At 41.3% G+C, this 25409-nt stretch overlaps 2 protein-coding genes and 2 long non-coding RNA genes across 5 annotated transcripts; 2 read left to right on the plus strand and 2 right to left on the minus strand.

Annotated features, from left to right (window-relative positions):
• Nucleotides 1-2511: 2511 nt before the first annotated feature.
• On the minus strand, nt 2512-6240 carry LOC115730348 (glucan endo-1,3-beta-glucosidase 8). The gene is made up of 3 exons (XM_048271020.1): nt 5901-6240; nt 5127-5592; nt 2512-3784 (listed from the first exon to the last, which is right to left on the minus strand). The coding sequence occupies exons 2-3, from the start codon at nt 5459-5461 to the stop codon at nt 2674-2676; spliced, it is 1446 nt and encodes a 481-aa protein (XP_048126977.1). The 5' UTR covers nt 5462-5592; nt 5901-6240; the 3' UTR covers nt 2512-2673.
• On the plus strand, nt 5756-6104 carry LOC125312591. The gene is made up of 2 exons (XR_007196637.1): nt 5756-5875; nt 5908-6104. It is a non-coding gene; the product is annotated as an uncharacterized LOC125312591 (long non-coding RNA).
• On the plus strand, nt 6129-6650 carry LOC125312595. Its single transcript, XR_007196642.1, has 2 exons — nt 6129-6283; nt 6397-6650. It is a non-coding gene; the product is annotated as an uncharacterized LOC125312595 (long non-coding RNA).
• Nucleotides 6651-13697: 7047 nt separating this feature from the next.
• On the minus strand, nt 13698-24694 carry LOC115730300 (CCR4-NOT transcription complex subunit 3). Of its 2 annotated transcripts, none has more exons than XM_048271000.1 (16): nt 24434-24694; nt 24202-24333; nt 22667-22783; nt 22009-22059; nt 21820-21909; nt 21586-21732; nt 21282-21392; nt 20549-20602; nt 19729-20451; nt 18961-19131; nt 17436-17565; nt 16810-16958; nt 15270-15554; nt 15039-15158; nt 14764-14945; nt 13698-13936 (listed from the first exon to the last, which is right to left on the minus strand). In XM_048271000.1, the coding sequence occupies exons 1-16, from the start codon at nt 24524-24526 to the stop codon at nt 13870-13872; spliced, it is 2622 nt and encodes an 873-aa protein (XP_048126957.1). In that variant the 5' UTR covers nt 24527-24694; the 3' UTR covers nt 13698-13869. The 2 variants fall into 2 exon arrangements, with proteins under 2 accessions (XP_048126957.1, XP_030516815.1); XM_030660955.2 differs by having other exon boundaries at nt 22667-22804.
• Nucleotides 24695-25409: the final 715 nt, after the last annotated feature.

Consider the following 25409-nt stretch of genomic DNA (forward strand, 5'->3'; position numbering starts at 1 on the left):
TAAGGGTTACAGCTCACAACTTATTCAATGGATATGGGCACATACACGACAAGAAAGGAAAAGGGGGAAGCTCACCATTATTGAGGGGTTGCATCCAAAGATGGAAACTTAGAGAAGTGTGAAACCTCAATCAATTATTCATATGTGCTCGAATCTTAGGTTACAATCATGTAGAGAGTTGTTTTTCATCTTTTATTGTAATTGTGTTAATTTAGTCATAATTTTTTTTTTACCAATTCAATGCTAAATCTTTTGCATTTGTGCCAGGAGTTCGTCCAGTCAATTTTGGCCAGAAATAGTTAACATGGACGCCGGTTGCCCCACGTGGTATGGCCTACATTGATGAGCATATTTTTAATAATATTTTAGTATTTGTATTTTTTCCCCTAGCTGCACGTCTCTGAGGGTCACCGATCAAACCTCGCCAATAAAAGAAAAGAAAAATAAAAAAGTGTAAAAACTTAAAATATTATTAAAATTTGTCCATGTCGGCGCTGATTGTGCCACGTAGAACGATCGGCGTCCACGTTAGCGATTTTCTACCAAAATTGACTGGACGAACTCAATGAGAAAAACGTGAAAATTATTAAGAATGAATTGGCAAAAAAAAAAAATATATTTGGTGCCAAATTGACACGATTATAATAGGTTTATGATTTATTTTTTTTTTTTGGTAATTTTGCTGTTGTTACATTGTCACTTAATTGCTACATTCAAGACTAATGCAACCATTAATCTTTGGTTGAAAACAAGAAGAAGAAACCCTTAAATACATATTGTACAATGCGTCCAAAATCAGCGCATATCCCCGCTCTTAGATCATATTGATACGAGAGGCCTATCGAATACTTAGAAATATCATTACATGCTTCAGGATGGTGCAACAATTGCTCAAATTCTCGAGCTACGGCGTCCATTGAATTGCATTACACCTGGTGCATCCGAAAACTTCAAACCTCGCCCGATTCGATTCGGCTCGGTTAAGGTTTCTAAAGCGAAATACAGGCATATTCGTAGCATAAATTTTCAGTCCCAATGGTTTTTCTTGGCAAATTTCTTTTCACGAAGCCATACTCGGAAATTGGAAATTTTTGCTGGCTCGCCGGTCTGATGCCTAACTACAGGTGAAGTGCAACTCAAAAACGAATTCGCGCATTGGAAAAGTTTTAAGGCTTGCCGATAAGAACGTCAAAGGAAAGCTAGATGTTTCTCCCATTTTGGGTCCTCGTCCAATTAATCTTTTTTAGCATCACAGGCTAAATGAAGCCCGACACAGGTACACATCCTAGGATCTCGCTTATGAATTTTCATGGGCCCTTAGCTCCTGCGAGACGACCAAGCCGACATCAATGATGATGGGATCAGACTCAACTGACTGAGCCCGTCAATTTAAAACGCTACGTCCGCACTTTTTTTGTGAAATACGATGGATGGAATCAATCGCGGTACAAAAAAAAAAAGTGTAGAGTCCATGCTTTGCGACCCCGATATAGTGGCATGAATGTAGTTCATGACCGCTCGTCAAGCTATAGTTCCCGTCTGTCGGCATAGTCACGACATGGCTGTCATCTAAGTCTTCCTGAATTGGTTTCGGTTCAACGTGAGATTGAAACTGAGGGCTGTTCAACTTGCTTGTTAGCTGCTTTAGGCGGTCCTGAGAGTGGTTCATCGACAAAAGTTATGGTTTTTTAAACTGGCGGCATTGGCTCCATAAGCTCATGTTTGTCCTAGATATGCCTCTCTGTCGCTTTGAATGATTTAGCAGAAGTTGGCCCTTTGACGCTGTAAATCCCACAATGACTAGATTCCTAGGACTCTTCATCCATGCCGGACTTGTACAGTCCGATCAGTGTGGGAGGTATTCCTTCAAAATGACAAGATATCCATCTTGTGGATTCTAGGATGATGCTAGGACTCCGGTTTCACTGTTCTGGTGGGTGAAGCTTTTCTGATAATTGATTATCAGAACCCGACATCATAGGCTGGATCCCTTTTCAAATCCCGGCGATGCCTTTTCTGCTTGGTATGCTTCCATTTGTCCGGCGATGCTGTTCCTATTCTCCTGTGCTACGTTCTTCCAATGTGATTACTTTGATTTCGAGACAGCACTGAATGGATGGTGGTGTCTAGAGAGAAGCTTCGAGTTCATAGATCCCAACCATGGTCACAGTTATCTAAACCAACTGTTTTCGAGACAAATCCATCTTAACTTGTCGGTCGTTCTCTACCTCGAGTTTGGGATACTGCCAGATGAAATCACATATCGCATTCGAAAATCATCGGGGCAGGTTCAATATTCGTACCATCATGACAAGGAAGTTGACATTTCACAGGCCTAACAAGCCTTGCTTTTTACCCTGTTAAATCCTTTACATAATTGAGCTCAGGCATTTTCAGCTCATCGTGACTGGCGAATCATGATGCTTCACTTGATTAAGGAGTGAATATCTACATAGTTTGCGACCTACCTAGTTCACGTCAAACATATGTGCACAGAAATAACTATACAAATTCAAAGTATGCATATACTCCTGTCATCAAACTATCGTCGCCTTGTTAATCCCAAGTCAAAATGAACTTTCTGTAACTTTATTATGTTCAGCAATGGAAAAAAAATGAGGATACAAGAGAGTATCGAAGAACGAGGAACAAGAAATAATACATGGAAGTTATCTACAAGCACAAAAGGCTATAGGGAAGGAACGCAAGTACCGTCGATAACACTAGAGCAACCGAAGAAGGCCCCGCTGAAGAGGAATCAGCAATCTGGATGATAAAGCTGCACGTGCCTTGCGATATGTTCTGCGTCGTGACAGTGGCCAAGCCTTCAAAGTTGCAGCTGAGAGGGTTCTGATTCTGAACCTGGTAGTACATGTTGAACGCGTACGATGCGTTGCCATAGACGTCTAAGTTGTTACACGACGATCCGTATCCTAGAGCGGTGCAATCTGAAAAGGTGCAAGCATAGTTTATGTTCGTCCCAAGTTTGCTCAGATCGTTCACATTAGGCTTCAGCATGCACCACTGCCGAGGAAGATACTCCACATTCTTAGCGGCGGCAGGGAACTTGTTCTGATTCTGGCCAGATAGATCTAATGGGAACTTGGGCTGCCCGTCGTAACGGAATATTCCCCAGTGCCGCTCGAAATTTCCCGGGGCGATGCTCTTCGCATCCTCATCAATAAGGCCGAAAAGGTATACTTCAATGTAACCAGGCCGAAGCGGGGTCCCAGTATTGGCCGCGAGCCTCGGCATAAGCCCATTGTAGAATCTAACTGCATTAGCAATATTGGCATTCTTGTCACCATCTGTAGGCCATCCCACCTCACCTACCATGAGGGTCATGTCCCCGTGCCCCGCCGCTTTAAGGGCCGATACCAAAGTGTCAAAGTTGGCATCGAACACATTTGTGTACTGTATCCCGTTGTCCACGACCGGGGTGGCCCCATCGAAGAAGGCGTAGTCGATGGGGAAGTTGTCGTTATCATAGAGACTCAAGAAGGGGTAAATGTTGACAGTGAGGGGCGCGCGGTTCTTGGCTAGGAACTCAACAATTTGGGTCATGAGATCGCTGATGTCGGTCCTAAACCTCCCGGCGGACGGCACAGGATTGCTGTCGGGGGAGTTGTACACATCAGCATTCACGGGTACGGTGGCCTTAACGGTGTCCCCAAGCCCTGCCTCATTTAGGGCATTTTGGACGTTCTCAAGAGCTGGGAGGGTGACATTTAGGAATGAGCCGTTGTAGGATGAGAGGAATGGCTCATTTCCAACTGCTACATATCTGTGTTAAGAACAAAGTACTTCATCAATGAACATATTCTGTGAAATAGCAAGTTCTGAGTGAGATATAGACTAGACATAAATACATCCATTTGCTAGATTGTGACAGACATTCTCACCCGACTGAGATTTTCAGACAATCTGTTCCCTAATCTGTTCCCTGTGATGTCACCGCAACAGGACAATCTACCACACATAATGTGAGACCGCTCAGCAAGTTTTGAGAAGGACAGTTATCACAGGAGATGAAGAAATAACTTTATTTCTTGTTAGGGGCCAATTTCCTAATCATAATTTTCTGCTTCAATCAATTCCATCCTGTGTAGGGCATATCAAGGCACTGAGTATGGAATGAAAAGAAAAGGCCTTTTCGCTCTGCGGTTGTCGCAGCTCCCGAAAAGGTATCGCGGTTAAATCAGATCAATGGATGATTCTAACCTACTAATGACATATCGCTCAAGCTTGTTGATCGCTACTGTCTACTGCGCACATCTCATCTGCCAAATCACTAATGGAAGTTCCTTATATGAGATGCAGATAGTAGTGACTTCTCAAGAGGCGAGTCACAAATCCGCAGCTTCTAGAGCAATGTGTTGCCTGCTTGTTTTGGTTCTCAAATCGTGTTTGACCCCATAGCTAACCATGGCGAAGAAATTTCGAGTTCCTAAAACTAAGTTGCAGCGCTATTAGAAGGCTGCAATTACGTGAACAAGTTATCCGTTCACGGGAAGAAAGATGTCACAGGGGGTTCATTCTACAACATCTCTATCTTCAGTCCGACTGCATAGTACTGGGGCAACTAAGATCAAACTGGCGACGTAGGACGGACATCGTCGAAAGAGTAAAAGCTGAAAATTGGCAAGTCAGTAAGAAATTACGACTTAAACATAGAGAACTAATTTCCAGAAGATGATGCCGACGCCGAGGACTTCCCTTAGAATTAAGTCGTGCAGACTCTTCTTTTAATGACACCTTGGGACAACACAAGCATTGATTGCGCATCAGATTTAGGCATTAACAAAGTTGATACACAAGAAATAAACAACTCTATCTGCCACGTAATTTCAGACAGATTAAGAAATTCGACAGACGAGCAGATCCCAACTACTACCAACTTCAATCAATAAGAAATGTCCAATAGGCTCTTTTCCTGTAAACAATTGCATTAGCTAAGCTAACAACATATTCTTCCATTAAGTTTCGAACATTTTGGTCAATTTCAAAAGGCAGACCAAGGAGCTCATTGGATCTAGTAAAACCACACTCAATCAACCAAATTGACTCAAGACATTTACAAAAGTTATGCAATGGAAGAACCACAAGAGTTTGTACACCAAACTTACTTGACGTTAACTCCTCCATTGAAGTTGTACCGGGTGACGTTGCGCTGCACCCACTGCTTCGCCCTGGCGTAGTTGCTCATGGCGGCGAGCTGGTCGTTCGGGATCGCGACCATGACCTCGATGTTGGTCCCTGCGAGGGCGCCCATGGTGGACTGATCGGCGTCGAAAAGCTTCACCTTCTTGATCCCATTGTCCTGCAAGATTTGCACTACTGTCTTCGGGGGCAACTCGTGGGTGGCCATTGTGCCCCAATTCACACCAAGACCCTCCACGACAACAACAAAGATGGAACAACCCAACAGCCCCGAACACAAAACCCACTTGGAAAAATTCATACTTGTCCTTGTTTTTCTCAAAATTATATCTCTCTTTCAGCCCCAACTGAGTAAATAAGGGGGGTCTCAATTAGAGTGAGGAATATGAAAAAGCCACACTCCTGCTGATTATATCTCTCTGTTTCTCATCACTCTGAGAGAGAGAGAGAGGGAAGCAACGGTTTTTTGAAGGTGGGACGACTGATGACTACGATTTCCACCCACAGAAATTGAGGACGTGCAAATATTCGCTCTTTTAAAAGGTAAAACACAAAGTAATGCAAGAATTAGATCAGAAAGTAATACAAGGATAAAGGAAGGGAAAGAAAAGGAGAAAAAGTTATTCTCTGAATCTCAGGGAAAAAAAGGTGGGAATCCGTGTTTATTGGCGGAAGAAAGCCCACAGGTAATTGGTGAATGAATGCAACAGGTGGAGTAGCAAATTGGAACTTGAGAAAACCTCGGAGAGAGAGAGAGAGAGAGAGAGAGAGAGAGAGAAGATATAACCAAGGAGACCCAGAAACAAAGTTGGGAGCTTTGAGCAATATTAAGCAAAGAGGATGGTGATTAGACAGAGACGAAGGACGAGTTTTGTAAATTTGAAGCTCAAATAGGTAAAGATTCAAACCGAGAAGGAAAAGTATGAATGAGCTGAAATACAGAGGAGGTTCTAGAAACAGAGCAACAAGCCGGAAGAAAGCAGGAGCTGAGCCCACTCGATTCTATTGCATCCACCTTCAAACTGTGTTCACTATTTAGAGAGGGAGATGGCGAGCTTGAAGAGAACGAGGATAAGAAGAAGAAGAAGAAGAAGCAGCAGCAGAAGATGGGCGAGAGAGAGAGGTGGTGATGGAATTGGGAATCGTGAGAACTCCTACTGTTGCAGTAGGAGAGCGATTAAGGAATAATATTTTGAGCATTCGTCTTAAATTAGTGCGAATCCTTATCGTCTGGAGAGAGAGAGAGAGAGAGAGAGAGAAGACAACGGGTGCGGAGAGGCAACTAACGCTAACAGTAAATATTTGATTTCATATTGTTCCTGCCACTTGCACTTTTTTTTTTGGGTCGAATATCACTTGCACTTGCACTTGATGATGCGAGAAATTGAACTTATATCGCACGTGTGGTTTTCATACACTGCTTCTTTCTTCAAAAACTTTGACAACCTCCATTGTATTAGCTTCGCCTAATCTTTCTCTCTCCAAGTTGTTAAAAACAAAAATTTCTTTGCTTGCACTAAGCCCATCAATGGAGTAAAAGAAATAAACATCTTCGTAAAGCCGCACACATTATGTGTTCTAATGACTTAATGAGAATACGACACCCAAGACACCATACACGACTCGCCCTTATCGAAAAGCGATCCAAAAGGGTAATGGGAATGGATAACTTGCAAAGGGTCAGAGCTCTATTTTCGACGGGTTACTGTCATATTTCCTTGAGGGTCTTTTCTTGTTCGTGTGAAAATAAGAAGAAAAAAAAGGAGGCAGACATTGCAAATCTCTGCTCTCTCGCTCTCCGTCTCTCTCATGATCCAAGATTCTGGAGGGTGTCAGGCACAGCTAAAATGAAAGACAATGATGGGGCCGTTGCCTTTTCAATGAATCCATCACCGCCCCCCCAGAAGCTTCAACATCAGCAATAGATTAGATGGGGTGAATGTGATTTCAGGTTTGCGGGGTGGTCCACTAATCTCCAACTGCACTTTCCACGCAACACCGCCTCCCCCTCCAATGTCTTTGTCCAAACGAGGTGGCCTCATTGTCCGTGTGGATCCACCTTTTCTCAGCACATGTGACTCACACAGTGCTCTATCCTATCGACATTTTCGAAAATTCTGGTCGTTGGTCGGCGACCGACGCGTTGCAGACGAGAGAGTTGCCATACGAGTACGCTTCTGCAGAGAGGCTGGAGCACAAAGAAACTTCCTCTTCGTGTTTAAGGTGGGGAAAAAGGCAAACTCTTGAGGTTAAGACCATGGATTACCTCAGAATGAGTGTGGGGGCTTCATATGCTTTGGAAAATAATGCCTCGGAGATTTTCACGTGCTTCCGTTTTTCACCAATTGGTATCAACACTCGGTTGAATCTTTACCAGTTGGTGTCGGAGTTAGAGATCTGTTCTTCAGCATGTTCTCTCCGTTGAAGTAGGGAGATGGGAATCAAACATGAAAGGGAAATTCCAAATTGTTGCACTTGGAATGGTCCAATTCCCATCGATCACATTAAACCCAATAGGTTAAAGCTAAAGTTTTATGAGCCAAAACTAATTAAGATGAAAACAGTTCTTTACTTCATCTTAAAAAAAAAATAATTCTTTTTCTTCGAAGTTCTTCTAATCCTTGAAAAGGCTTAATGACAAGAGAAAAAAAGGGGTGGTATCCTAAAAAATGATAATATTTTTGGAGTAGAATTTTTTTCTCCAGAAGTGCTTTTAGAATAAAAATTTATTTGGTAATGCAACTTATGGAGTAGAAATCTATATGGTTACGCAATTTTTTTTTTTTTTTACTTTTGGAGTATTTTCTTACTCCACAAGTAATTTTGCAGGCACTTGAAAAAATAAAAATAAAAAATACTTCTTTTCGGAAGTAGAAAAATCGGGACGCGCATAGCAACACTTTTATTCTAGAAATCAATTCACTTCTACCCTAAAAATCAATTTCTGGTTAGAAGTTGATTTTTCTACTTCTGAAGAGAAGTTTTTTTTTTTTTTTTTTTGCTTCTTCAAGTGGCTCCAAAACAACTTTTGAAGCAAAAATACTCCAGAGATAGAAAAATGAAGTTACGTTACCAAACGAATTTCTACTTAAGAAGATACATTAGCAAACGGATATCCGCTCCAAAAGTACTTTTGGAGTAGAAATTTTACGACAGAAGTGTTGTCATACGTGCCCTCGCCTTTTGCTCGGAAGCAAAAGTAGAAAAAGTTAACTTTTACTCGAAAGTTAATTTCTAGAGTTGAATTATTGCCATGCGCGTTATTAGGCAATACAAAACTTGGCAAAAAAAGAAAAGAAAAAGTGACTTTTTTCTTCTTCTTTTTTCCCTTATTTTTGCTTTTTGAGAAAACAAGTGGGTGTGGATTCATCATTCCTATTCCAACAATATATGGATGAGGATGGCTACGTGCCCTCCAGTCACAAAACCCATCGCGTTCACACTTTCCTCCTTGCACCAAGCCCATTCCTTCATTTTTCTAATCAAAATCCAGAAAATGATGAGTCGAAACGGCGAGCCGTTTTGTGGATCGAAAGGGAGCGATTCTGATTATACAAAATGTTTATGGGGCCTAGTTGTATGTGGAAGATCTTGCATTTGGGCTCCATCCTTTGCGTACATGAATCCGGCGATCGAATAATTAGTAATGTGGTTGCCGGATAGAACAGAGGATGAATGATTGCCTGGTCGAGTTTTGTAATATATCGTTCCGCGAAAACATATCGCGGCCATATTATTCGGTTAATGACGGTAGATTCGTATGCATGAATTCAATCACAGCAGAAATTCTAAATTACAAGATCAAAACACAAATTAACATTCAATCGCCAGCTGAAAAGTGGCTCGAGGAATGAACTTCGAAAGGGAATGATTGAGCTCGGGAGACGTCGGCCGGCGGCGGCGGCTTTTGTCGCCACGCAACTTGCTTGAAGTTCATACTGAAAATTGTGTCCGTGTTCGAACCTTTCTATTTAATTTGATAAATGGGTCGACATTGTGTGGTCGATGGATGTGCCGTTGGATGGCGACTTTAAATCAATTTCTAATGCCGTTGGATATCGAATTTTTCCGACGTGCTTTGTCATTTTCGACTGTAAACATAATCCTCGCCTAACTGTTGTTTTTGTCATGTCGGCAACTCCTCCTCTGCTGCACAAGACGAGGAACAAAAGGCATATCACCGTTCTCTTCATTTTCTCCATATTCCAGTTAGTAGGTCAACACCATTTTTACTATACAGAAAAAAAGTAAGTCAAGATCATAATAGAGGATATTAATAATCAGCATATAACAAAAATTAGGGAAATGTTAGGCGGGCGGAGCTCTCGAATAAGTGAATAATACGTACTTTTATATCACCATTTAACGTGACGACATACAAAGTTAGGAGCCGGCTGATTATTGTAAGATGTCTAAAATGAGATGAACGTGCACGGTCGTAAACCTTTTTTATTTATTTATTTATGCTGCCTTGGCAACCAGTTGGAGGAAGAAAAAAAAAGAAAAAAATTAAAAATTAAGAAACACATTATTAAAAATTATCACGTCGGCGCCGGCCGACATAAATTGGCTAGATGGACTAAATTGGTACAAATGCAAAAGGTTTAGGACTGAATTGACAATACTTTCGACCAAAAAGATTTTTTTTTTACAGTACAAAAAAGGTTTACGACTGAATTGGCACAATTACTATATGTTTAAGACTTTTTAAATAATTTTCGTGGAGGTAGACTTGCGTTACTTTTCGATTCCGGTGATCTTGGCCAATATTAAGCTGGAAACATACTCAATTAATCAATATTTGTGTACTAGTTCCTCGAAAAAAAAATTAATTAATTTGTAGGCACCCACTGTCGGTGGAAGCATAGATTGAGATAGAAACCCTAGAGATTCAGGAGATAAAAATTCAAGGGTTTTCAAATTCAAATCCTGACAGTGAGGAGTGTTTCCAAGGTTGATAATCTGTCATTTTGTTAATAACCCTCGAAATAACATTTAAAGAAAACCGTGGAGGTTTTGGGCTGACAAACAAATTTAATTAGTCGACATGTTAATCTAATTAATAATTATTTAGATAATTTAATCTGCAAGTCACATCTTAGCATTTCTTTTCTTTTTAATGGCGAAGTATACTGAACTTTGAATTAATAGAATTATTCGAAGCATATGTCTGAATCTGTCTGGGCTCCCGAGTCCTAAAGTTATAGAGATTAGGTTGGCTTCTATTCTGTGAAAATTGACCAAATTGGTGGGGCTTGCCCTATGCTGTCTTGACCTCTAGGACCTTTCTCGTTTAGAGATCAGAGTTAGGGCTCTCTGTTGAAAAAAAAAGCATCAAGCCTCGGGGGGAAACCCTAACATCGGGTGCGGGTTATCGTGTATCTAGACACGAGAAGATCGCACGTCGTAAGAATGTGGCGGAGTAAATTTAGTCGTTTTTTCGAACTCTATATCCCCGGGCTAATGATCTGCGCTCACATGTTGGGATATTCGCTGTGACGGCGGACATGAAGCGACGAAGAAATTACGATGCGCATTGTAGACCTGGGTAACAAATTTTTGTGGGGACTATATGTTGCGTCGTGGCTAGGAGTTCTCTGGAGTGATGAAATGTTGGAGTTGATATCTAACGTGAAAGCAAGAAAATTAAATTAGCACTCTAGCGGGAATACAAGGTGCAAGATGTTGGTGGCTAAAAGAAAAGTCGAAGAAGAAACAAATTTCAACTGAGAAAATTACCAAACGATTCCTAAATTTAATGCAAATGTGCCAATTCATAATTTTTTATTTGTGTCAATTCGGTTCTAAAACTTTTGCATTTGCACCATGACTAATTTTGTTCGAAAATTGCTTACGTGGTCAATTTTTAATAATGTTTTAATATTGTCTTTTTTTTTCTTCTTCCTTCAGCTGACCGCCTAGCCGAGCTATCAATGAGGGCAAGCCTCGCCGTCGCCGATGGTCAACGGGGGTGAGCTTTGCTAGCCCTATCCTATGGTCGATCATTGGGCTCGGCCGCCACTAGTGGGCCTCGGCTAGATCCGGGTGAGGGCCTATAGGCCCTCGCCTAAGGTCGGCAAGGGTCACTAGCCACTAGCCAAGGCTCGACAACCCCGCCGGCCATCCCCCAACCTCGCGGGCCACTAGTCAAGACTCGAAACGAGACCCTTGTGCTTTCCTGTTGATGGGAAGTATGAACCACACCCCAATAGAAAAGGGACCGGAGTGAATCGAACCTAAACACAAATAACTATGTGATTCTAACCTCCCTACACACACGTACCTTCTCTGTTTGTGTGTGGGTTTGTGCATGTGGTGACGAAGGTGGTGATTGTGATGGATAAGAAATTTAGGTGTAACAGTTGTATGAGATATATTTGAGCGTTATGTTTGTAGTTATGTTTGTAGTGCAGTTTGGTACAACGAGTGTATCTCGTGTTACCACTACAATGTTTCCGCATACCCTACGAATGATATCAAAGCAAGATTGCGCACCCTACAAAAATGAAGCTGCAAATACGACAACCAAAAAGAAATGAGAGGAGAGAGAGAGAGAGAGGGAGAAAGGAATGGTCGTCAATGCCAATAATCACTTTTGAAGAGTACACACGGACTTCTGAAACAAGACACCATCAAGTGAATCGAAATCTTCAGTTCTAAGGAACAATAGCACTTTTTTGGTCAATAACAAAATCTTGTAGCTTGTTCCATTCAGAATAATAGTACCTTTGGTCAACCATTGCATTCCCTCCTTTAGTCTGAGAGTCCATTGACTTCCTTCTCACATGTCACAACCGCGATCAAGAAATCTAACTGGCGAATTGTCCACCAATGATCCCTAGAAAACCCGTTGTTAGTGTCAGGTATAGAATATCAGATCTCGGCATGATAATATGGTTATAATGATGTTTTGATCCATGAACTCCAGTCAATTTGGGACACTACTCTTGGTTTGGTTTCGGAGCAGGAGAAAATACGAAGACTGAAGATGGCCAATTTCTCTGTTAGTGCAAAAATGGGATAGCTTCTCCGCCCTTACCAACCATCGATTATAACCATTGATTCGCTCATGGATACTTCTCTTCTCTATTTCAAAACCAACTGAAGTACTATTTGCCATTGTAGTCTACCGTTAGACCCTTGAATCAGTGCATCGGCTGGGCAGGATCTGCGGCAAGCGCAACAGCCTTGAACTCGTGCTAAGCATGGATCACAAGCAGGGGCTGAGCCTGCTCGAGCAAAGGCAACGGTCGATCGGTAATGAATTGGGGGCGCTACTAAATCGCATGGCTTGGGTAGAGCATGGATTGCCGCTTTTGGATGATCAAAATTCCTAGGGGCTGCTTCGGATCATGGTACACGCGCACAGAGTGTGGTTTGTGTGGACAGAGAGTAAGCATGGTTCAGGCGCTGGGAGTGGGCATGGGCTTGTGCTCGACTCGGGGAAGGAAGGAAGGGCACACTGGGAATTGGCTTGGTGCTCATGACCGCTTGCATACTTCGCCCAGGACATGAGCCATGCCGCGTGGCTGTGACTTCGAGCCATCTGCCAAAGAATAAGCTCGTGACCAAGAATGCGTTCCAACAAGAAGAAAGGCTTCAGACGCAGCAGTCGACCAAGACTAAGGTCGAGATATTCTTGTAGGGTATATTGGAACTGCCTGTGACTGTTGTACATTTGTAAATGTTTGGATGGGTTCATGTAACTGCTTTCTTTGTATTTATGAGTCTCCAGACCAGTGTATGCATGTTTCTATCATTGTGATAAAAGCTCAAACAAGTGTTGGTATTCATGTTAGAATAAGAAAAAGACGTTGAAAGTGTTCCAGCATCTTATACATTTCATCGGACATTTGGTGTGCCTTAGTGTCTGGGCATTTCTGACCCCTATATGTTCAGTCCTGACGTGTTTTCTATATGAACTAGGGTACTGTGAATCATCTACAACCTCGCAAACTGGCCAGGACAAGTAACGATTGATCCAGTGTTCATGAACAGGTCACAAGTGTGATTGGGTGTGCCGGCCAATGCAAGTGGTGCAAGGGTGCTGTGAAAGTGACCAAAGGGCAGGCTCAAATTGCCCATGCCTGTGTTACATCGTGCTGTGCGTGGCCTGACCTGTGGAGTGCTCGATATCGTGTGTACTTCCCGCTCAATTGGGGGTGGCCAGGTCAAGGCTCGTGTGTATGCAAAACAAATGCTGCTAAGTGCGATTTCTGTGAACACGGTATGTACTGCCTAGTTATCCCCATTCTACATAATAGAAAATGCAATTGTCCCTACATCCCATGCCGCTGCATTAAGAGTAATATGGTCTTCAATGAGAATGAACTGTCTGTCCCTGGTCAGACAGGGATGGAACCAACATAAAATTTGCACGACTATGCTGAACATTTTGACTGACCATGCGTCAGTAACTTGGGAACAAAAAACAGATCGTAGGCTCAAATCCATGGGGACAAGCCGATAGATATGCAAAGCGCTTCCACTGATAAGATTGTTCTAGCAAATGAGATGCATACTCCAAAACTGGCATATCGAAAGAAAGGAATTCATAGAGCATAAAAAACTAAGGGGCGCGGGTGCATTATACAAGAGAACTGTCACATTGAGCTGGGAAGAAAAGAAATGCATATTTACCAAGAGTTGGGTAATAAACCGTAACTACGGATTGCATCAACGGTAGGGCAACATCTTACACATGTCTGTTTATGACATCAACTCATCTTCAAGGTAGTTATACTCGAATCTGAACTCGGTCTTGATCCTCTGACACCTGAGACCCAATCAAATTGAGCAAAGGTCACAATAAAAGACAGAAGTACCTTTCCCAAGATGAAGAAACCACAAAAGACCTTGTCCTAACTTACAGGAATCAAATGTCAATGCATTAACTAACCGTTCAAACAAGCAATATACCTATGCATCAAAGCAGTCCACGTTTTTTTTTTTTTCAATATTCAAAAGCAAGGAATTTTCAGCAAGACCATGAAATGACATATTTCCAGAATCTCAGCCATCAATAGAACCAAGAATCAAGGAACTTTTGATTAAACACAAACTAAATCAACAACGTGAAGAACTATCATAAAGGTCATCCTTCGATGAGCTATGAAATAATAAGAGGATTGATTTAAAGAGGAGAAAGATTTCAGTAGGAAAAATGTTAATTTGAGTGGAAATTGTTGAACATACTACTCATATTCAGCTTGTGCCTGTAGAAGGATAATGCCAAAATCGGTTAGCGAGAAGAATTACTATGGGTACTATGGTCTAAGAGGAAGGAAGCATGGGAAATTTCTTGGAAGAGAAGATTCTTTTAAATTGAAGGATTTCCTTCTGGAATGTCTTGCTTGAGAGGCCATGCAATAGAGTCAGGGGTAGTTCGGGTTTCTTCAGCTCCATTTTATGGGTATATAGTTTCATTCTAATTCTTGTATTATCCTATCAAAAACCCATATACACCTCCTTAAATAAGTCAGGCAAGTATTCCCCTCATAATTCAGAGTCCTATGCATTGCATAAAATTCTGACACATCAAAATAGCAACTTAAGTGAGATAGAGCACAGACAGATTGTGAGGGTGAAGTTGATCGAACGTACCATCCATGTTTTAGGTCATCATTTGAAACATGGAAATCAAAATAGACATAAGTTCCTTGCTCGTATTCATCAGTCGCAATCTGTGGCTCCTCATGCCGCTGAAACCATGTATTGTATTTTTTGTGGTATCTCCAAGATTGCTTTTTCAACTCTTTTGCAGCTAAATACTGTTGATAGGTGTTCTGCAGATAATTATTTTTATGATGTCATGCCCTGGGAGTGACTATATCAAAGTAAAAGGAAAAGATCCCTTAAATTATATAGAGATGAATCACCTGCTGATAGTAAAATGCAAAGAAGAGCGTATCAGGACCTAATCTATCCCAAAGGAGAGGGTTATTGACAATTGGTGCCTGTACTTGAGGAAAGCTAGAAGGCGTGAGAGCAGGGTGCCTCTGAAAGAAAGAACATTTGAAATAAGATGAAACAAATGGCACACCTGCTTAAAATGGTGTAGTGCTAGATGATGTGCAAAAGTCAAAAAAAAAAAAAGGCAGAGATCATACCGGAACATAGCTCCTCAGCCGTTCAGAGTCCTTGGGTTGAGGAAGTCTGTGATATGCAGCCTCAAGCATCTGGAGATTGTATAACTGATCTTGCATTCCTCCACTACTAGTACTAATAGTTGATCCACTGAGATAATCTCCTATAGCACCAAGATCAGAAACACTCTTCCGCCCAATGACACCAAGGCTTGCAGAAGGTTGAGCGGACAGCAGAGGTTGTCCAGGAGATAGGTCAGTATCCCTAGGCACTTGAGAAGGCTCAGTGAAAGAAGCAGCTGCTCCAGCCTGTGTAATAGCAAACACTAACAATGAGAACTTTTCTCTTTTTATCATTTCATCTCTGTCTCGTAGAAATCAATTGCTTTTGCTCTGTCTTGAATCCCTAACTAGTTAAATCATATCAGAATAAGATATTGCAACCAACCTCATGAGGCTCACTCAGGTTCTGTCATCTAAAACTATTCTCTTTGGTCATCAATCATCTAAGTTCAATCTTTTTTCAACCACTCTTGTAGAGCTCCACTTAAATTTAAATAATTTCAAACTAGATCAATCATCAAACTAAGTGAGGATGGGCCCATCAAAAGCATATGAACTAGCAAATTGTGTTGAAAGGAACCCCACTCCACTCCTGCCATATAAATTAATGAATCACATCCAGATTCGTGATGTAAATTTGGACCCAATCCACATAAAAGCAGACCTAGCAGTGGTACACCAAATCTTTATATTAGTTATGCACTTCAACCGAAATTTCTCTGATATTATATGAAACCTAACCCAGACCCGTGCCATGTGAGAGCTTCGTGCAAAGGGCTGCCCTTTTTCTCACCCACTAGAATAAACCACCAACATCGCCATCAAACAGTTCATATTTTCTTCTTAAGGAATTTTTTTTCACCAAACAAATCCATGTGGTCTTGCCTCGTAATTCCTAAGAAGACAATTATGGCACAGGAAGATTCTCTCACTGACAGCCCACAAGCCATTGCTTCTAGGATTTGGTGAATATAAGTAAAACACCTCAAAAAAGAAAATAATAAACTGGAAAGAGCTTATTGCTAAGTGAAGCCACTGTCCACTGTACAAACCCTGGGTAATCTGATATGGCACTGCAAAGAAGCTTTATATCCAAGAAAGGGGCCAGGAAAAAGAGTGGAAGAGCAAAGCAAAGACCATCAGCTTGCATGGTACATAGGAAATGGTACACTCACATTGAAACGAAGACAATAGTCTAAACTACCTGGGTTATCTTGCAAATCTAAATGATTACCCATCTTAGACAATAAACCCATATAATGATACCTGTAACCTATCAAGTTAAGTTTCCATCCCACCGTGGAATCTATATAATTAAAATGGTGATGAAGATAGCTTTAAAAAGGACCACTGGCATTTATCCACTACATTAAAATCAGTGCAAATTAGTCACATCCAAAAAAGATATATTAATTAATTGCACCTTACAGTATATAAACAAAACAAAAGAGACAATGAAAGACTTTAGTACTTCAATTAAGTGAAAAATAATATCACGTACAGAAGCATCTAATGGGTGTGGAGATTTCAAATCATCATCATTCGTGCTCTTGCCAATTCCGGTAACAGCAACAGACTCAGTTGATTCATCAGGCATATTCTGCTGTTGCTGTTGCTGCTGCTGCTCCTCCAATTTAGCAAGGCCAGTTCCTGCAGATAAACAGTTCAGTCCAACATGCATTCACGATTGAGTGAAGGCTATGAATGTAAAATCTACATGGAGAAATCAAACACCATCCATTGTTGCATCTACCATAGTACCAAAAAACAATCCACCAATTAAAATGCTAAAAACTTAATCCTTGTTTGTGAGAACATCATAAATTTAGGAACATTGGAAGAACCGCAATCTAGCCATACAGTAACCTACAGAAGCACGAAAGAGATATCACAAGGAAAATGAGCACCAACAGAATGAAAGGATTAACTTCCTTCCTCCTGTGGGAAAGAAAATAGTTGCTCAGTTATATCCATAAAACACCCCTAGCAGAAATGAAAAAAGGCAAAGCCAAACCCCCTGAAATGCCTCCCCCCAACTTCAACAATATACATCACAATCTTACAATCGCCAATGCGGAATGCAACTCCGGAATCAGAAATGAACTGTTGGATTAGTAAACATCAGACCTTGTGGACTAGTCTGTTGGATGGGACTTGGTTGTTGAATAGTGGCAGCCACTGCCCCATTAACACCCGGTGTCTGTAATCCTAATCCAAGACCAACTTGAGGAGCAACTGATGCGATCGGAGCATTGAACTACAAAAAATGAAGTGTCTCAGTTGAATAGCAAACTACATAAAACAAGATGAAAATATCAAAAAACAGATCAAAGCGGAAATCAGATGCTATATAAACCATGTGACAGTTTACTAGGAACTGAATCGCACGAGGAAGCAAATAACTTTGTAGAAATGGTTCCAGCTACAAAGCGCGAAAACCAACACCCTAGCATATAAAAGCATTCTCACATGTTAAATCAGGTTCGTCTGATTATGTAAGGACAGTCTCAAATTCATTGTACATGACTACATGCACATTCTTCAATATCTGGCTAATGCCAAAACTTTTGTCCATCGCTCGTTCACATTACATCAGGAATCAATTCAAACTTATAGGCATGATGTACCGAAGCAAACTTTCACCAGAATCTCAACCAAAACAATCAGCTTGAAGTTAGTCTCAGGAAGTACAGGATACTCATAAAAATTCTAAAGAGTTTTTTTTTTTTTACTGACTCACTTAAAGAACGGTTCAAGCTATAGGCTTACTGTTTGAGTTCAACTCTGCATATCTAAATTGGGCTCTTTCAAAGAGTACCTTCATAAATGAAAGGTGAGGAGGAACTCTTTATCTTCATCCCCAGCACAGAGATTTTATCATAGAAAGTGACAGTGCAACGACAGATATGCGTGGGGCACAGTATATAGGAAAGCAGGGGCATAGCAGAGAAAATATAACAAGAATGCAGCAGACAGAAGCTATTGGGGCAGGAGCTCTGGACAGAAGATGCCGTGATAGCATTACGGGAGGCAAGGATAAGACAATCTATTAGCACATCGTAGGAAGTAGTACTAATAATTCTTTTGGACCATAATGATGCCATGTATTGCCAAAAATGCCGATCTATTTATATCTGTGTACAGAACTGAGAGCCGTGTCATGCACAGAACAGTGATGAAGAGATATGACCATATCAGTGAGATCCACTTGCCAAAATTTCAATTACCATTTGACATCGTAAGTTTTGGTGCACCATGTCATGCACAACACATGCTGAACAGTTGTGATCATATCAGCGAGATCAAATTCCTTAAATTGAAAGTAACATGTGAAATCCTAAATTTTTGTGTTGATCACAGACATGCCACCTAAACAGTGGTCATGGTTCATCTGGTGTGACACATCATCAACTTATTTTCCTTCTTGCAAGAAATCCTAATGCCATCTCCAGGAGTTCAGCAAAATATGTAAGTATGATAGAATTGGATGTCACCGGCCCCCCTCCCCTCCCCGACCATATGCTCTAGCACTGCTTCTTAAGAGCAGCACAACCCATTTCAACATAGCAGCGTACTCAACACAACCACCCCCACCCCACCCCACCCCACCCCCGCCCAACCCACAACCACTACACACACACACACAGAGAACCTGCGGCAAGAGTGGGTTTTGCTGCTGTGGAGAGAACTGCTTATGGTTTCCTCCTGCCAGTGGAGGCATGCCCAGAAGGTTGCTATGTCCCTGCTGTTGCACTTGTTGGAGCCGTTGCAAAAATTTCTCCCTCTGGTCAGGTGCTATTTCAGTTCTCCCTCGCAACTGCACCTGGGAGATGACACATAAAGTATATCCAATAAGGGAGCACGATACTGATCTAAACAACACAGTAACAAAGCACAATATGCAGAACAAAGCAAACATTTGACTCTGGAAATACTACAAGTATGACCTGGATGTAGAGACACCTAAAGAAGATACTGATAAAACAAAAAGCTGAGCTTAATACAGAGGGAAATAACTTAAAAAAAGAAAAGAACATGGCTGGCCCCCAATAGAAAATAAAACAAAATAAACTCCAAGAAAGCACATGATAGAAAGCAAATAACACTCATACAAATGTGTAAAATTACCCAACTCTAAAACAACATCAACTTTGCACTAAGGTTCCTGACGGACCAACAAGTAAGTGACCTTTACAGAAATATAGTGGCTATCGCATAACACTGGGATCACTTTACATTTAACTTGAGGCTCAATGTGGACACCACTAAAAAAAGAGACTCTGTGTTCAAGCACCTACACATGATGCTTCCTTATGCCTCCTTCACCCGGTACACAAATAGCATCCAAGAAAGACACGAAGCAAAAGACAGCAGAAGAAAACTGAAATGCTACTAAACCAGAGTAACAATAGTGATATACCGCTTCATTCTGGGGAAAGGAACTTCCAGGCCTCCATGGCATATTGGACACCACAGGAGGCGAAAATACTCTGCCAGCTATTGCTGTGTTATCGACACTAGCAGGATCAACCAAGGCACTTCCATCATTAGCCTTAATGTTTTGTGGCAAAACCTGTCTATTGCCAAAAGGGGCTACTGGAGGCTGTACCAAGCCACTGCTACCGAGTCTATCATCAGTTACTAAAATATTCCTCTTTGTTATGTCAGAAGCAGAAGGAACTGCACCAAGGGTTGCATTGCTAGAAACTGAACTGCTCGAAAGAGGAAGATTGGATAATGTTTGGCTGGATAGAGCCCCCTTTCCTATTCCTCTGACAAGTCCAGCATCAGCCAAAGCCGGAGATGATCGACGAGCAGGATGGCTCCCATTTTCCTCTTCTTTGATAGGACTAGCAAGGCCTGCAGTTGATGAACTAGGAGCACCTGCAATTTCGGAAGTAACTCGAACAGAAGTTACACCTGCTGACATAGTTGATGGCACCGCCATGCTATGAGAAGGAATATTGGATGCAACAGGTATGGTATGACCAGTAGTAGCTGCTGCTGCTGATGGAGAGACCACTACACTAATTTTGGCAGGTGGCATTTTTGTAGATACGTCAGAACTACCATCATGAGAGGTCGCCTCCTCAACTTGTTCCTGGGCTGGTGTAACTAGTTGTTGACTAGCCGTGGTAGTCGCCTAGTAAGGAAATTCTCTTTATATATACTTACCCAATGTTTGTATGACTATTCTTGTAATGAAGTACGTGTAACAACATAAAACAACCTAACCCTACCGTTGGTTGAGATGCTGTGGCAGTCAGAGAAGTCTTTAAGCCTAGGGGTGTCCCCTGCCAATGGATATGAAAATATCCGTTTAGTAATGTTAAGGGTGGTAGCCAGAAACTCAAGTTCATTGGGATTTAGGTATCAGGCAAAAGAGAGCAGAAACTTCAGCTTAACCGTTTTGCAAATGTCTCAACAGAAACCAAATGGTATTCCTGCCACAACTAAACCATAAGCTAACAAACCAAAAAATATTGTGGGCACATGGACACCATGGAGCAATCGTCACAAAAAGGGTATTGATGCTTCCTCAGAAGCCGGAGCTTTCAAGATAAGCTTGATCAACACCACAAGTTGGAAAAGAAGACTTTAAGAGACGAAGCTCAAGGTACAAGTCATAAAGCACTCCACCATCCCCATTTCCAAAATAAATGATTGCATGAAATGTTTTATCAAAGAAAGTAGAGGTAAGGAGTTGGAACTGTTAATCAAAATATGAAGGGATACAATTTTCTTCTAAAGTTCTCAGAATGACAAAACTGCATTGTCTACACGACATAGGACAAAGCTACCTTCGGATACACCAACAGAGAGGCAGGTTTCATGCCACCAATCCGTAAATTAATGTCATTCTCACCAGGCAACCCACAAGAGAATGGGGAAAGAAGATCATTCAAAATGGCGATCATTCTCTGCATCCAAGAATTACAAGAAGCAAGGCACGTTTCATTTTAAAAGAATTACCTTGATGAGACCAGGAGGACCAATGGTTACCAATTCTTCAAGAGATTCGACCTTATCTAATGGTAATGTGCTATAGAGTTCATCAACATCACTGAATTCCTCAAAATCCTCCTGCAGATGTCATAGTTTGAACTGACATCAGCATACACAATGAAATGATCTAGAGGCATGCGCTACAAAAAACAAACCAGAAAACCAACACCAAGAGGGCCAGATTCTTCAAGTCCCTTCTGCATGTCAATTTTACAAACCCCATGCAAGGGGCTAAAAAGGAATACATTTTTTTATTTTTATAGAGATCAACCTGATTACGATCAACATAATCGTCCAAGAACTCCTTAACGTCGTTGACCTGCTCAGGACTCAATTCATCATTATCCAAAAGTCTCAAAATCAGCTCCAACTTTATTATATGAGCCTTGTGCCGAGTAATAGATGTCTCTAAATGTGTCTGCAAAAGAAAACCAAAGTCGGTAGGAAGACCATTGGAAAAGCAAAATTCTATGTCAAAAATGAAGCGCCTTTTCACACTAGGTACCAATCTGGGAGGCTTCGTCTTTCCTTTCTTAACAGATAGCCCCTCAATCTCAGCTTCAAAGATATCAATCTGGGTTTCCAACTCCCCAACCTACTCATTCCGCACAAAGTCAAATCAGTCAAACAAATGTTCTGACAATAGGCATTCCATGAAAGATAGGATAGATGAGCAAAAGAACCATTTCCATACCACAGTGTTCAACCAGTCCCTAGTCTCTGATTTAGCCTTCTCTTTTGGATCCTGAACAAGAACACACATTATTGGTTTATACATGAACCATAATCAGGAAAAGTAGTCACAAAGATATGCCACTACTTCACTGATAGAGCTGATTTCATGAAAGGATGAACGCCTTGTGACTAAAAGATGCACACGTAATACATGCGTCAAACAAGGCACAGCACAGCAACTTACCTTAATCGAAGATGCAGAAATGGGAAAATCCATATCTTAGAATGACAGCATGGGAAACTGAAAGCGATGATAACAACACACAAACTGAAACAAGAAAAGGTGCTCTCAGATCAATCACTCCATTGACCACAGTGTTCACCTTGAATCACCTAAACCCTACTTTCCGCCTAACATAACCTGTCATGAGGACAAGGCCGGCAGGTTGCATGTCTTACACTTTAACCGAAGAAGCAGAAATTGGAAAATCCATATCTTAGAATGACAGCATGGGAAACTGAAAGCAATGATAACAACAGACGAACTGAAACAAGAAAAAGAGTTTTCAGATCAATCACTCCATTGACCACAGTGTTCAACTTGAATCCATCTAAACCCTACTTTCCGCCTAACATAACCTGTCAAGAGGACAAGGCCAGCAGGTTGCATGTCTTACAGTTTTAGGTTGTTGACCCAGCCCTTCCTTAGAGAATGCTTTCGTTTTAGTCTCCTTTTCGCAGATCTTAAATCTCTCCATTTCACGCTCAATAAGCTTGCGTGCATCCATCAGAGCCTGCTCATAAGAGGCACTAACCTATGTCAACATATAAGCAAAAGAAGACATATTAATTGTCATCTCCAGATCCAGAAACAAGCAATGAAAGAATGATACCAACACAAAGAAAATATCAGGAGACAACGCTATATGAGCTCAATATCGCTGGAGAGAGAGAGAGCCCTAATGACATGTGTGACCAACAATGCTCAGAGTGCTCTACCAGAAAACAGAGTTCAGGGAGTATCAAATACACAAAGCTTTGCAAACTGCATGGATATACAGATCGTTACCTACACCATGACAACAAAAACACATTTATACATGCCACGTCAGAGAGAAAAACATGCTTTTACACACATAAACCAAGAACTCCTTTGTCAACAAGAGTGGTCATGAGTAAAAAGAGGGGGGGAAAGGAAAACAGAAAAAGAAAACAAGGGTTATCTTGTCTCCACAATCTATTTCAATGAAACAAGAGAGAAGTTTCCTTTCCCAATGCTACATTATATTCACATGTTTGATGCGCAAATGAATATAGACTTTCATTTCGGAACACAGGCTACAATAATAGACTTTCAGATGGTATGGTTTTATAGGTCGTCACACACCCAGTCATCACACACTGCATTACTTGATGACTGGGTGTGTGACAACATCTCATTTCTTCTCTTTTCCTTATCCCACCAACAGAAGCGACAACTAGACTAGAAAGGCAAAGGACGTTTCCTCCAAATACAGATGCTAATAAGTTCTTCTTAATGTGTAACTTGGAAGTGTTGAACCTCATCAGATTAAGCATTTGGATCAATTTAATTTCTTAGAACTGGAAGTTCTTTTCAGCTCTAACTTGAGCAAATGTTTAACTCGTCATTTTACTATCTACTGATTGTCCGACTAACACAAGAAAAAACCAATTATGATGCAGCCTGGGATATGGGTTCTCCAAACTGATAGACTACCCAATTTTTACTCAACCCAAAATTAGAAATTGAACTGATAAATCGAAATCATCAGCTGGTGCAATCTGGCTTAGAAACAAACTATGGAACATTATTTTTCATTTTTTGAGAATAATCATAGTCAAGTGAGTTCGTGCTGTCTTATACTCGTGTTTCTATTTATTGAACCTTCTGATGCTCGTGCCCAGGAGGACTATCTCATAAAGCGAGCCATGTAATTGAACCGTATTCACAATTACCAACCCTGCATTGACATCGACAACATTCTAACAACACTGTGAACTGCAGATGTTTAAGCGAAGTGATGATCAGAAAAGGCGTAGCTTCCATGGAACGCCCATGTGCAACACGAGCAGTCCAAGAACTGATTTTACGGAGAAAGTAACGGCAGACAAAAGAAACGATCAGCGGACGAAAAAAATTCCTCAACTCTGAACCACGTAACGCGCCGAGACAGTGAAATGGAGAAACCACCTTCTTGTCCTTGATTTCACTGGACTGTATCCACGTCTTGATCTGATCCCTGTACCTCTGCAGCTTCTTAATCTCCTTCTTCAATTCGGCCTCGAACTTCTCCTTCTGGTTCGCATTGTCCGTGTCGTAAACCTGAGGCGACGGAAACATGCGATCAACCGATCAGAACAGTCCGCATTCCTCAGCTCAGGGGAACTCGGCGCCAACAGAAAAAAAAAAAGGCCCAGCTCACCTTGTTCCAGATGCTGTCGAAGACGTCGACGCCCTCCTGGACCTTCTTCAGCACTCGGTCGATCTCTCCCTGAAGCTTTCGACTCGCTCCCATGGTGAGTTGTGAACCGCCCGGCGCTCAAGCAGTGTTCAATCGACGGCGAGTGCGTCGTGCGGGCACAGAGATACCGCGAAGAATTGTTCGTGATTATGATGGCTTCCGTAGATTGTGTCTGTCTAGGTCGTCTTCTATTCGCTCTGAAACTGCAATGAAGACGGGAGAGAGAGAGAGAGAGAGAGAGAGAGAGACGGAGAGAGGAGAAAGGGAGTGTGTGACTGATTCTGGCATTCGGGCTTGAACCCAGCAAGTCAACGGGCTGGGCTTTCTTGGGGCAAGTTGTAAAAAGCCAGAACTTGTTGGACTTCCTGGTTGGGAAAAAGTTAACATTTGAATTTTGATCCGATATATAATATGAGCCATAAACTTTTAATTTTATCAATATGACTTCTGAAATTTAGCCTAATATACAATGTAATTCATGAACTTTCAATTTGTTCGATGCGATCCCCGAACTATTGGAACATATTCAACTCAGTCCATGAACTATAAGAAAATATTTAAAGTCGTCTTAGAATTTGAATTAATTGAAGGACTGCGTTGAACATCTCTCTATAACTCGGAGACCGAGTTGAATATGTTTAGAAGGTTTGTGGACTATATTGATCAAATTAAAAGTTTGGGAATCACATTATATATTAGGCTAAAGTTTAAGAACCATATTGGTCAAATTAAAAGTTTAGGGACAACATTGCACGTTAGATCAAAGCTCGGGGACCATTTGTGTAATTATTCATTCCTAATTATTTTTAAGACCTATGAATATAGATTAAATGAAACCAAAAGAAAAACGTAAATATGTGCATTTTTTAATAATTTTATATAAATCACGAGCCCTTGTGATCATGCAAAGAGTCCATTATGCATGAAAACCAATGTG

Source organism: Rhodamnia argentea, chromosome 10, assembly GCF_020921035.1.
Source record: "Rhodamnia argentea isolate NSW1041297 chromosome 10, ASM2092103v1, whole genome shotgun sequence".
Lineage (NCBI taxonomy): Eukaryota > Viridiplantae > Streptophyta > Magnoliopsida > Myrtales > Myrtaceae > Rhodamnia > Rhodamnia argentea.